The sequence below is a fragment of the Henckelia pumila genome, chromosome 2, assembly GCF_033568475.1.
Source record: "Henckelia pumila isolate YLH828 chromosome 2, ASM3356847v2, whole genome shotgun sequence".
Taxonomy (NCBI): domain Eukaryota; kingdom Viridiplantae; phylum Streptophyta; class Magnoliopsida; order Lamiales; family Gesneriaceae; genus Henckelia; species Henckelia pumila.
The window spans coordinates 98,097,421-98,111,024 of record NC_133121.1 but is presented as its reverse complement, the minus strand read 5'-3'; the positions used below and the strand labels follow the sequence as shown (position 1 = coordinate 98,111,024).

Below are 13,604 nucleotides of genomic sequence, written 5' to 3'. Positions count from 1 at the left end.
GTCAATGGACAGTAACTCAGCCGCCGTAACTGAAATTGGTTTCACAAGCAAACGGCCAAATGCAAGTAAGGGTTGGCCCTCATGGTTCCTTATCACTCCTCCAAAGGCAAATGCATTTAATCTTTCATTATAGGTCGCATCTACATCCAACCTTAAACAATTTACAGGTGGAACGAACCATTTCTCTGGTGAGGCTGCTATACTAATCTCCTTGGCAGCAAAGAGGGACACCATTGCTTGCTGAAACTCGCCAAGTAGCGTGTCGCACCAGTCAGCATTGAGCTCGGCCTTCCTGTTATTTTTAGTATGTATCACACCAAGCCTCTCGCTCCAAATTGCCCAAGACCGCATTGCAAAAGCTTCAAAGTCCTTTCTGTGTAAATTCTCCATCATCCACCCAAACATGTCCAAGCTCTGCAAATATCGAGCTTGCTTGATGAGCGCCCAGAACTTCGACCCTTTCCAACAGCCCCTCACCATCGGACAGAAGAAAAGAGCATGCATTGTAGTGTCACAGCTTGATTGACAGAGGGGACATAAACCTGTAACCGGAACATGATGTTGGTGTAGATTCCTTTCCATAGGGATTATATCATGTAAGACTCTCCACCAAAAAATTCAAACTTTCGGGGGAACCGACATTGCCCAGAGAAATTTCCACCAGTTTTTCAATTGGTTCTCAGAGCTGTGCGCTGGTTGATCAAAGAATCCCATTGCAGCCTTATAACCATCTCTAACAGTGTATTTTCCTTTAGAGTCAAAAATCCAGAATCTAGAGTCCTCTTGTCTGGTCTGATATAGAGGTATAGACAATATGCTTTGGGCGATATACTGAGGAAAGAGCTGGTTAATCTTTAAGGAATTCCAAGTACCATGCTCAATTAAATCTTGCACTTTTCTGTTATCTTCCACCTCCTGTAAAAGTGGTAAACGACTACGGATTCCAGGGACCCAGCAATCCGCACAAATATCTATAGAAGCCCCATTGCCCACACGCCAACCGATTCCTTGAGCAATTAAAGTCCTACTCCATAACAATGATTTCCAGATATAAGATGGGTTACTACCAAGGTTTGCCTCCATAATATCTTGATGACGAAAGTAGCGAGATTTTAGGATTCGGGGAACCAAGGAGTTTGGTACAGTTATAATTCGCCAAATCTGTTTTGCTAAGAGAGCCTTATTGAAGGTTTCAAGGTGCCGGAATCTCAACCTCCCAAATATTTTGGCTTACAAAGAAACTTCCAAGTCTTCCAATGCATTCTTTTTCTCCCAGCAGCAATACCCCACCAAAAATTAGAACATTCACGTTCAATCTCCTCGCAAACAGACTTCGAGATTCGAAATCAAGACATAGCGTAAGTCGGTATGGATTGGAGCACCGACTTAATGAGAATCTCCTTGCCACCAGTCGAAAAGGATTTGTGACCCCAACTTTGGATTCTTTTTGCTACTCTTTCCACCAGATATCGAAATTGAACTTTCTTGCTTCTAGCAGCAAAAACCGGGAGTCCTAGATAAACATCATGGCCCTGAACCACTGGAATAGCCAAAGCCGTCTTGATGTTGTCTACCAACTGGGGATCAGTGTTAGGACTAAAAGATAGTGACGATTTCTCAAAGTTAATAAGTTGACCAGATGCCTTCTCATACAAGGACAAGCAATCTCGAATGGCCCAGCAATCCATCAACGTGGCCTTGAAGAACAAAAGAATGTCATTTGGAAAGAAGAGATGGGTAAGGGCTGGACTAAAGCAAGAAATTTTAACCCCTGTCAACAATCGACGAGCCTCAAGAGATAATAACATAGATGATAAGCCCTGAGCACATAAGACAAAAAGATAAGGGGACAGAGGGTCACCCTGTCTAATCCATCTACTCGAGGAAACATTTCCAATGAGATCGCCATTGAAGGAGAAGGAGTATCTGACAGAACAAACACATCTCATAATCTTTTCTACCCAAGACGGCGAGAACCCAAGTCTTAGCATGATCCCTTCTAAAAAAGGCCATTCAACCCTATCGTAGGCTTTACTCATATCCAGTTTTAAAGCAGCAAAACCTTTCTTACCTTTCTTTTTACTCTTAATCCAGTGTAAAGCTTCAAAACCCAAGGTTATATTATCGGAAATCAGGCGTCCAGGTATAAAAGCACTCTGATATTCATTCACAGCCACTTTAAGAATGTCCCATAGCCTGTTTGTAAGGGCACGTGCAACGATTTTGTAACAGACATTACACAGGCTAATCGGCCTATAATCCTTTACTGACATAGGCTGATTAATTTTTGGAATAAGAGTAACTGTAGTCGCATTCCATTCCAAAAGATCCGCACCTTCATTCAGAACTCTTAATACAGCCACTGTGACATCCTTGCCCACTACATCCCAATATTTTTGGAAAAAAAGACCGACATCCCATCAGGCCCCGGTGCTTTATCGGGATGCATATCAAAAAGGGCCTTATGAACTTCTTCTTCGCCAAACCGAGCACACAATAGCCTGTTCATATTCGCATTAATAGTAGGGACTACACTGCTCATAACTTGATTAATATCTTCTGGCAAAGGGAGAGAAGTAGCAAATAAATTAGAGAAATAATTAACAATGATCTCCGACATACCGACCTTGTCTGTACACCAGTTGCCGTGGCTTGATATGAGCCAACTGATATTGTTTTTGGCCTTGCGAGACGAAGCTCTAGCATGAAAAAATTTCGAATTTAGATCCCCATGCGCAAGCCAGCTAACACGACTTCTTTGTTTCCAATATAACTCATCTTTTGTAGCCAACATTTCAACTTCCCTTTCCAACTCATTAATACGGTGAACGGAATTTTGCCACTGCCCATGAGTTCTCAACGTGTTAAGCTCCCGACTTTTTTCTTAAGCTGCCTCTGTAGTGCACGAAATCTAGTTCCAGCCCAATGCCAAAGCACCTCCTTGCAATGCAGAATGCGAAGAGGAAGGGCTGGCAAGTTACTGCCACTCGACCATCCACTCTTTACCACTTCCTTACAGTCGTGCTCCGTAACCCAGTGGGGTTCAAATCTCTTTATAGTAGTAAGCGGCCTAGGCTGGCAGGTTGACTCCCTAAGATCAATCAAGATGGGTCTATGATCTGAATGGTAAAACTCCAAAGATTAAGCTCTTGAAGCAGGATAAAGCAGTCTCCATTCCACATTCGCCACAAATCTGTCCAGTCTTTCAAAAATAATATTTTCTGCCCGCCTTCGATTAACCCAAGTAAAAAGCTCGCCATTAGTGTGAATATCCTGTAGCGAGCACTCATCCAAGGCCTCCCTGAATGCCCCCATTTGAGAAAAGGCCGAATATTTCCTCCAATATTTTCTCTATCAAAACAGATTTCATTAAAATCACCACCCACAAGCCATGGAATACACTGATGTGGATTTTTTTTTGATGCCACTGACTGGTGCGACACGCTACTTGGCGAGTTTCAGCAAGCTATGGTGTCCTTCTTTGCTGCCAAGGAGATTAGTATAGCAGCCTCACCAGAGAAATGGTTCGTTCCACCTGTAAATTGTTTAAGGTTGGATGTAGATGTGGCCTATAATGAAAGATTAAATGCATTTGCCTTTGGAGGAGTGGTAAGGAACCATGAGGGCCAACCCTTACTTGCATTTGGCCGTTTGCTTGTGAAACCAATTTCAGTTACGAAGGCTGAGTTACTGGCCATTGACGGTGGATTGAGAATAGCTCGGGAAAATGAATTTCAGGTGCAAATAATTTCTTCTGATTCTCTTCTAGCAGTGCAAGCAGTCACTTGTCTGGAAGAAGATCGTAGCTATGTCGGCTCCATAGCGACTGATGTTCGATATTTACTGGAGCAACAAGGAGACATAAATTTTATTCATGTACGGAGATCGGCAAATTCGGTTGCTCACGCTTTAGCTGCTTTTGTTATTTTTTCCTCTTCCCAATTTACGTGGGATCCAGGAAACTTTCCATTTTGGTTGAACAAACTTGTAATGATGGACATTTCTATTTCTCTTTAATTTACAAGTGTGTTTCGAAAAAAAGCCCGCATCAATGGCATAACATTTGAATTTATTATGCCGAGTCATTTATCTACATGGATAGGTTATTATTATTTTGTCTCTCTCGTCTTGGTTTTTTGTTTTCATGCAGCACGTATCCCACTGAGAGACCAATAAAAAGGCGATCGCCGAGGTAGCCAAGCCATAAATCGCCTCCAAATTCCAAGATAAGTCCATGATTTATCTTTCTTTCGGCATGCAATAGTTTAAATTTCAATTCTTGATACAATCATGTTTCCTCTTCAAGCAAATTAATTTCTTACAAAATTTTATTTATCTTAAAAAATCCCACATCAATGTTCTCAAAAGTCCGGGCAGGTCCGACATCATAAACCCACGCCACTCGTGGTTATATCAAAGTCCGACTAGCTCGGCACTATAAACCCATTAACTTGGCAAAAATTACAAGTCCGACCATCTCGACACCATATAAGTTCACTCCATCATGAACGCTCAAAGAAAATTGCAAAAAACCAGAGTGTTATCTTTATGCTCTAAAATATAAATTCAACCACTTAAAAGTTCCTCCTCGTTTCACTCGTCGTCACTTCTCTACGGGAGGAATTATTGATGATATGATAAAAATCCTATCATATATTTATTTATATTTTAGAGATATATCATAATGTTGCATGGATATGCATAAATCTAGTTGTATTACACATTACAATTCTACGTGGACTAGAATTATCTCCCTATAAATAAGAGATCTCTAACCCTTATTAGACAGGTTGTCATAACGCCTCTCATTTTTTTTTCTTACACATCCCACCTATGTGTTTACACATCTTTCTCATATTTTCTATCTCTTGCAATTTCCATACATTTTTTTCATTGAATCCAATACTGACTTGAGCGTCGGAGTGGCCGAGCCATCTCACATGTTTTGTTTGATACACAGAAATATTTGGGATCATTCGGCTCGGTTTATTGAAGAAATTGGTTCGATGATTACCGGTTCGAGGTAATTTACTTGATGCGAAAATTTTTGAACGCATCAATTGGCGCCGTCTGTGGGAATCGAAATCTAATCCCACAGTTGGTTCTACTTGGTTGAGTTTACCCATGGAAGCACGAATATATGGGCAATCTATGTCTCAAAATTTAAAGCCGTGTGTTTTCACTTCTCAGTTCTCATAACTAAGTCCAAAATTTGGGATTTCCAAAACTCAAGGGTCACTTTCGTATAATTTCAACACCCCATCACCTACAAGCTACAAAATCTTTCGTGAAAGAATCCCAGACAAAGGTCTCTCCTAGCAAAAGGCCACCTTCGTAGAATTTTACTAATATCTTTCTTGCTGCTAAACCCATGTACACCGCCGCCCCATCAAAACCCATGTCAATGGCTGGTTACGATGACAGTCGTCGGTTTCTATGATAATCAGACGCACAGGCTTGCAAACTCAGATATATCTGTTCGAATCTCCTCTCAATCATTATCGCCTCTCCAAAGCACCAACCATTGTTCTATCGCCTCTATTGTTGCGAACCTTCGAGAAAATTTTACAAAGTCTCATACTCCATAAGGATATTGAAAGAACATGATCCTTAATTGAGGACATTCAGATATGAAATTTTACTCCCACCAACTGCTCGATGAAATAACTCCATGGAGACATGTTTGTAGATTCGCCAAATTAGATATGTGATAATTATCCAGCCGTGCAAGCCCAAATTCGTCGACATCTTCATACTTGGCAAGATAAGTTTTTCATACTTGAACATATTTCACCATGTAAATTCCACTTCTGTTTATCTTACGATAGTGTAATCTCATGAATGTATGAGAACATGTACCAAGTTAATGGTTTTAAATTTGTGTGTATTAATTGAGTTATGGAGAATTAAAGCCTACATAGGGTTGCTTCATGTTTCTAAAAGTTCTGCTTGAAATTCGGAATAAAAATCATAAGGCTATCTTATGACACTAATTTTGGTGTGCAAGAATACAGATCCTCTAGGTTTCCTTCTCATCTCACAATTGGGTTTTTGTTTAATATGCCATGCATCGGGGTATGCCGGCAGTTAGTTGCAAATCGGCTATTGAATTGCATTCAGCCTGACTGTTCTTTGGTTTGATCAGACTCAAACTATTTTTCATGGATGATTATGGTTATTTTTCTATAAAATAGATGAACGCTTTTTGTTTATTTTGTCTGGAATTTGTAGCATTCTTTATCTCATTAAGATACATATTTTTTTCTCTATGCTTAGCCCTAAGATTGAAAAATTTTATTTGTATGAAATTCTCTTGAGATCACGATTGTGGGTTCTAGCTATCTCAAAGGGTTGCATGAAGGCTAAAAACATGTTACACTTGGCTACATGGATCTCGCAGTAAGGCCATCTTTTACGTCATCGGGCATGCAATCTCGCTGTAAGGCCCAGTTATATCATATCGGGCATGCAATCTTGCTATAAGGCCCAGTTATATCATATCGGACATGCAATCTGGCAATAAGGCCCAATTTATGGTTCAACACTTTATAAAGCCCAGATAGGTCTGGCACTCAAAGCCCACGTCAGTGGCCCACATCAGTGGTACACAAAGCCCAAGCAGGTGTGGCACTCAAAGCCCACGTCAGTGGCCCACATCAGTGGTATACAAAGCTCAGGCAGGTCTGGCACTCAAAGCCCACGTCAGTGGCCCATATCAGTGGTACACAAAGCCCAGGCAGGTGTGACACTCAAAGCCCACGTCAGTTGCCCATATCAGTGATATACAAAGCCCAGGCAGGTCTGACACTCAAAGCCCACGTCAGTAGTATACAAAGCCCAGGAAGGTCTGGCATTCAAAGCCCACGTCAGTGGCCCACATCAGTGGTATACAAAGCTCAGGCAGATCTGGCACTCAAAGTCCACTTCAGTGGCCCACATCAGTGGTATCAAAAGCCCGGGCAGGTCCGGCACTCAAAGTCCACTTCAGTGGTATCAAAAGCCCACAATAGGGGCATCAAAAGCCTATATCAGTGGCATCAAAAGCCCACATTAGTCACATCAAAAAGTCCACATCAGTGGCGTCATAAATCCACGTCAGTGGTATTCTCCAAAGCCCGACTAAGCTCGACATCATGTAATCCCACGCAACTCGTGGTTATCTTAAAAGCGTGATCCGCTCGGCAACATCAATTGTTATCTATAACTCTTTATTTGAGCTCGGTTTCATCAGGTTATCGTCTATTGCTCTTTATTCGAGCTCGGTTCTAATCAAACCTTTATCTAGACCGTTCGTTGAAAACACATCACGCGGATTCAAATCTGGGCCGTCCAAGGGAGGCACAGGTAGTTCCGGGTCCGATCTACATTCTTGGTCTAAACTCATTCTTATTTTAGACCAGTTCGGGAGGTACTATTGTTACCCCGAGAAAATATCCAACCCGAACCCGTTTATAATGGGTCTACCTGATATAGCCCAAGGCGGTAAGGTCTAGTCCAGTCCAAAATTATGTTGGACTTTACCATGACCAGGGCTGGGTTTTTATGGGCCGACCTGGGCTGGTCATTATGGGCCGATCTAGGTTGTTTCTAATGGGCCACAAGTATTTTTTTTCTAGTTCAAGTAGGACTCTGATATATATGAGATAAACTTGGATCTTTTCAAATATTCACGAAATAGAGATAAGCTTACAAAGGAACCAATGGTGGAAGAGTCCTAGTCCAGGATATGTTATAATTCGACTAGATAACTTACTATTATTGTTATGATTGTGTTCATTCATTACGTACTCTTCATTATTCATCACACATTCACTCTCACTTTTACATTCACGCACTCATATCTCTCAGTTTTTGCATTAATCATATCCTCTGCCTTCAAGACACTGACTTAGGCATTGGAGGGGTCTCGCCGAAAACACCTTCGGCGCCCCTTGACCTAGCTGTTGCTTGCGCAGATTTCATTGATATATACCCGACCCGACTTGCTCTAGAAAGGAATTGGAGGATCCATTCTACCAGACCGAACCCGAGGTAAAATTCCGACATCATCACAATCTTATGTAATATAATACATTATTGCACAGTACTGTGAATCCTCCTTGAATCGGGGCTTGACTCCCCGTGGATTGATATGAATGTAGATTTCTTTTTTACTTTTTGTTGTAAAATAAATCACATCCACTCATAATCAAAATTATTACTGATATGACACTAAACTCATCAAAGGTACATACGAGAAAAAAGAATAAAATTTCCAAAAAAAATTACATTAGATGTATAACATGATAACTGAAATTGAATAAATTAAAATATCAAAATAGTAAAGAGATAAACATACATGATCACCTTTATAAAAAACCATTTTGGTCTTATATTTTTACCCGTTTTCTCTTTTAGTCCTCTAACTGGTCAAAGTTCTGAATTGGTCCTCTATCTTTACACGTTTTCTCTTTTAGTCCTCTAACTAGTCAAAGTTCTTTTTTGGTCCTTTAACTTTTAAATTTTGGCTATTTTGGTTTATTTTTACCGGAATGTTTAATTTTTAAAGAAATTTTCGAAATTTTTCAATTTGAAAGGATATCATCCTATTTCGAATGCTACTTAAATTTCACATTATTAAACTGAACTATAAAATAATAATAATAATAATAATAAGCAAATACAAAAAATAGATGTAATAAATATGTTGCGGGTACCTTTCTACCTTAATTAATAACATCATCCCAGATTAAGCGATCCTAAAAAACTCTAGACAAAAGACACCATTTACACATAAACAAATATCAAATCTCACCAGAAAAATCGCAATGAATATTGATTCGTTGGAGATTTGTATTTAAGTTTAAAAATTACTTTTCCACATTTCATGAGGACAAAAGAGATATGATGCTCATAATCATATATTTTTTTTAACCTTTCTCGTTTTTTTTTCTCAAAAAGCTAATTAAAAAATAAATCAATCGAGTCAAATATTAATTCTTTTTTTATTTTTGGGTTGTGGAGGAAATTATTTTCTCAAACATAGAAACAAGAAACATTCTAAAAGTTTATATAATTAAAAAAATTCTAATTAAAGTCCACGGTTTTTTACTTTTGATTTTTTTGATTTTTTTAAAAAAATTATGAACACATTTATTCTATTAACATACCGAAATTATAAAATTAGGTGACATTTCAAGTAGTATGATTATCTTTTAAATTGAAAATCATCGAATTTTATTATCTACTAATCAATTTCCGACAAAAGTTAGATATTCCGGTAAAAATAGGACCAATATAGCCAAAATTTAAAAGTTAGAGGACTAATACATAACTTTGACTAGCAAGTAAAATTAGAGGACCAATATAGCCAAAATTTAATAGTTAGAGGACTAATACAGAACTTTGACTAATTAAAAGAGTAAAAAAAAAAAACAACTAAAGTTAGAGGAATGGCTTTTTCCCACAAATAAATAAGGATCTAGTTAATGTTCTAATCTTTATATATAGACAACAATTTGGATTAATTTGACGAGTTTAAATAGAATTATGTCAAATGAATTTAAGATGACCGATATAATTGGATGTTTGTCTAGAAAGTCGAGTAAGAAATTTTCTCGAGCTATATATAGCTAGTGATCAGTTGATATTTGTGGCGACAAATGATGCTACATGTACACAGAGACTTACACGTTGGGTTACACATTGTACTTGAAATTACATAAATATCCTTAATTTATTTTTGAAAGAATTTTTTCAAATAAAAATGAGGGATAATTTTGTAATTTCATGTGCAGTGTATAACTCAATGTGTACATGTAGCATTTTTCATAAATCTATATCGTCATTTACCAATTGAAATCATGTTTAACTATTGAAATAGGTGCACTGACATGAAGTATATCATTAACTAGAAGAATTGAAGCGATATGCGAAGTCAAAAATAAAGTTGCAGAATATCATTTCACCAAACGTACAATTCATGTGGTTGATATGTTTTTCTAACTTATAAATGTATCAATGTTTGCTGCAAATGATTTATCATAACATACCACTATTTAACATAAATTTGATTACAATGGAGAGTTTTCCACTTTATTAATTTGTTCGGATAAAATCTGAAAACACTGGAAGATCGATCCTTTAGGACAGTGGGTGATCGGCCGGCAGACTTTCCGTGCTTACGCCAACTTCCTTCAGCCGCGCGATCACTTCCTCGAAAACGACCTTGTTTCCATCCACAGTCAAATGTAAGCCATCTCTGCATTGATTCAAACCTAGATATTTAATTAATTATAGTTTTTTAAACATGAGACGGGTCAACCAGGTCCATACGGATCCTGTACGTAGCAAGAAAGCATACACTAAGAAGGCCTTTTGCCATCCAGGAGATTGCTGCATCTTTGTCCAGAGATCCACAGCAGCAAGTCCACATTCAGCTGCAACCTCGAGACATGCTCTAGCATAGTTACCTGCAGCTTCGTTCGTCCTCTCCGGTAAGCCGGTCGGGTTGGGGTGAAACGGATGCCTGCATGTTTTGTTACTTCTTACAGTCAAGAATACCTCAAACCATGCATATGAAAAAAATGTGAAATTTTCGAAACACTCGATTGAAAGACAATTTGAATAGATATATAGATTAATATTAACTGGAGACGTGCGGCTTCGTCGATGGGAGGCGGTGAGATGAGGAGAACACGAGTCGAAGGCCATCGCTTCTGAAAACCATCAAAGCAATTATGCTAATTTAAGACAATTTTCATGGCTTGACCTAAAAATTTAGGTTTAAATTTACATGCATGCATGCAACATAATCGAAACCTGGAGAAAGTCGATAATGGCGTGGAGATTTTGTTTGTACTCCTCAATCGGCACGTGTTGATGCGCGCTGGATCTGTCCGGGAGGCATGCGTCGTTAGCGCCGAAGAAAACCATCACCGCCGGCGGGTCATCGCCACCCTCCTCCGGCGGAGGAAACACCTTCCCGGTCACCTGAAGAGCCATTCTTGTATTGTACCCACTGTACCCTCTCAACACCACATCCACCTATATATATATTATATATTTATCAGAAATTACACTACTGAAAGAACAAATGGTGAAAATGAAATATATACGTACGTACCGTGCGGCAGAAGTGATTGGCGAGAGAAGAACCCCAGCCACCATCTTTGAAGGAGCCTTCGGTAATGGAATCGCCGAAGAGATAAATCTTTGGCCTCATCTTTAATTTTGCTTGCAGTTTCTCACCAAAAACAACTGCTAGCTTCTGCACATATATATGCATCAAATGAAAAAGGTACGTAATATGAAGAGATCAGACTAATAACTTATGGGGTTTAAATGCGAGTAATTAATGGCGGATAATTAATGTAATTGATTCTTAACTCACCAAGTTATTTAATACTTTTTAATGGTACGTATACTCCTACGCAGAGGAATTCGTTTCAGTATTTGGTCCATATAAAAAAAAAACAAAAAAACAAGAAAAATATCGTAAAACAAATAGTTATCTTAAATCACATCTTTTCGAAATGTAAGTATACTTAATTAACGCATTTTAAGTGGCAAACATCTTCTTTGAGTTAAGTTGACAGATCAAACTGAAAAGTGGTGGCATTGTTTATCTCTCGGATTGCATACTGTGTTGCTGATTTTTTAATAATCTTGTGTATCTTCATAATGTCACATTTAAATACTGGACAATAGAGATAGAGACACATGTATATGTATATATATTGAATAGTTTAAAAAAAAATTAAATGATGTGCGAAACTATATATATATATATATGCATGTGTGCGCGCCCAAAGAAACCGAAAAACACCTTAAACTAGAGTTGTGCGAAACTAAATGAATGTTTAAAATTTATTCCCCGTTGACCATTGCCGATAATCGATATGATTTTTCATTTCACGTGATTTATTAAGTTTTGTGATTGTAATTGAAATTCTAAAAGTATTTAAAATGGCAGATTTTAAAATTCTGATACAATATATGTAGAAATCGATCGAGATACATTGTGAACCGGTCTTTTAGAATTGCCACACAATTCAATGATAAAATATATTTACTTCTTTGCTATTTAATAATGTCCAAGTCCCTTATAATAATGTTGTGGTCGATTTAATATCTTGCTAATTTACCCTTTCCTAAATATTATAATTACATGCATTTGTCATTTTTTTTATTTGAAAACACCCCCTAATTTCAATCAAAACCACAGCCGGTCACTTCACCGACTGAATTCCACGTTTTTTTCTTCCTCCCATGCCATTCTCGTTTTTCAGATTTTGTTCTTCTCGTATCTTCTTTTCAAATTATTACCAGGTAATCCTCTCAATTTTTTTTTTGAATATTTTGTCATCGGGTATTAATCAGGGACGTAACCAGAATTTTGCGGTAGGGGGGCTAATTTTACAAGAAAAAAATATGAATAAAACTCATAGGGTCAATATACATATTAGATTTATGTTAATATTTTATTATTCATATATCTTTCAACTTGTTTATGATTTTAAAAAAAATTGAATATCAATCATGCTAGTAATGACACAAAATTTTAATATATCAATATCCTTATAAATATTTTCTATATTCAACAGTGAATGTATTTCAATAATTAAATTATATTTTATAAAAAAATTTGAAAATTTGATGGGTTAATGAATCAAAAAAATTTCTCTTTAAAATAAGTTGAATAATTGTTTTATATTTTATAAAGTATAATTTTTTAAATGTGATAATGTACATAATTATAGATTTACTTTGAATTTATGATGTTATTTTGTACTCAATAGCATATAATGTTCAATATATTGAATGTTCCATAAAATGATCTATATAAACACAAAATATAGAAGCCTAAATAACTTAAATAAAACTCATATATATCAATAAATTAAAAAATCCAATCAATTGCAAATAATAATTAATATATATAAGTAACTCAATAAATAAATATATATATATACACTAACTATATGGGCTGGGCTAGACTGGGCCCCCATATAGTTCCGTCTCTGGTATTAATATTTTGTTATTTGACATTGTTATGCATGTGCATGAATTCTTTGACTTTATTTAACAGCGCAACAAAAAAAAAGTATTTATATTTATGTAGTATATACATGCAATGCGTTTGCTTTAGGGCTAGTACATAGAAATTGAGACACTTTCAAAGTTATTAGTTTTTTTTTTAAAAAAAAATATCGCATTGAATTGTTGATATATATTTGGGAATCATTAATCTATTCCAGACTTTAGATTATTGTATTGGTCTTTCTATATATAAATATGATATTTAGGCGAAAAAAATAGTAGAACACGTGCAACGCAAACACACACTTCTATTTTCGATAAGAGTCGTTAAAGAAATGAATTGAGAAGATTTACATCAAATTAATTATTTTCATGTTATTTTAGTTAATATATATTAAATTCAATGTAATTTATAATTTGTAAAACTTGTATTATAAAATGTACGCAAAGAATTTTTGTTCAAAAATTTTATTTGTTACAAATATAAATAAATTTATAATTGCTGAAAACATATCAGCATTCAATATTGTAATTTTATATAAATGAGATATTGCGGAAAATATAATATAGACTTAATATCATTA

General features: G+C 36.7%; 2 protein-coding genes across 2 annotated transcripts; one reads left to right on the top strand and one right to left on the bottom strand.

The window, feature by feature from the left end:
* The first annotated feature begins 3,468 nt into the window (after window positions 1-3,468).
* On the top strand, window positions 3,469-4,017 carry LOC140877991 (uncharacterized). The gene has a single exon (XM_073281595.1). The coding sequence runs from the start codon at window positions 3,469-3,471 to the stop codon at window positions 4,015-4,017; it is 549 nt and encodes a 182-aa protein (XP_073137696.1).
* Window positions 4,018-9,984: 5,967 nt separating this feature from the next.
* On the bottom strand, window positions 9,985-11,209 carry LOC140885157 (GDSL esterase/lipase At5g45920-like). Its single transcript, XM_073292093.1, has 5 exons — window positions 11,105-11,209; window positions 10,801-11,025; window positions 10,630-10,697; window positions 10,343-10,507; window positions 9,985-10,240 (listed from the first exon to the last, which is right to left on the bottom strand). The coding sequence occupies exons 1-5, from the start codon at window positions 11,201-11,203 to the stop codon at window positions 10,123-10,125; spliced, it is 675 nt and encodes a 224-aa protein (XP_073148194.1). The 5' UTR covers window positions 11,204-11,209; the 3' UTR covers window positions 9,985-10,122.
* Window positions 11,210-13,604: the final 2,395 nt, after the last annotated feature.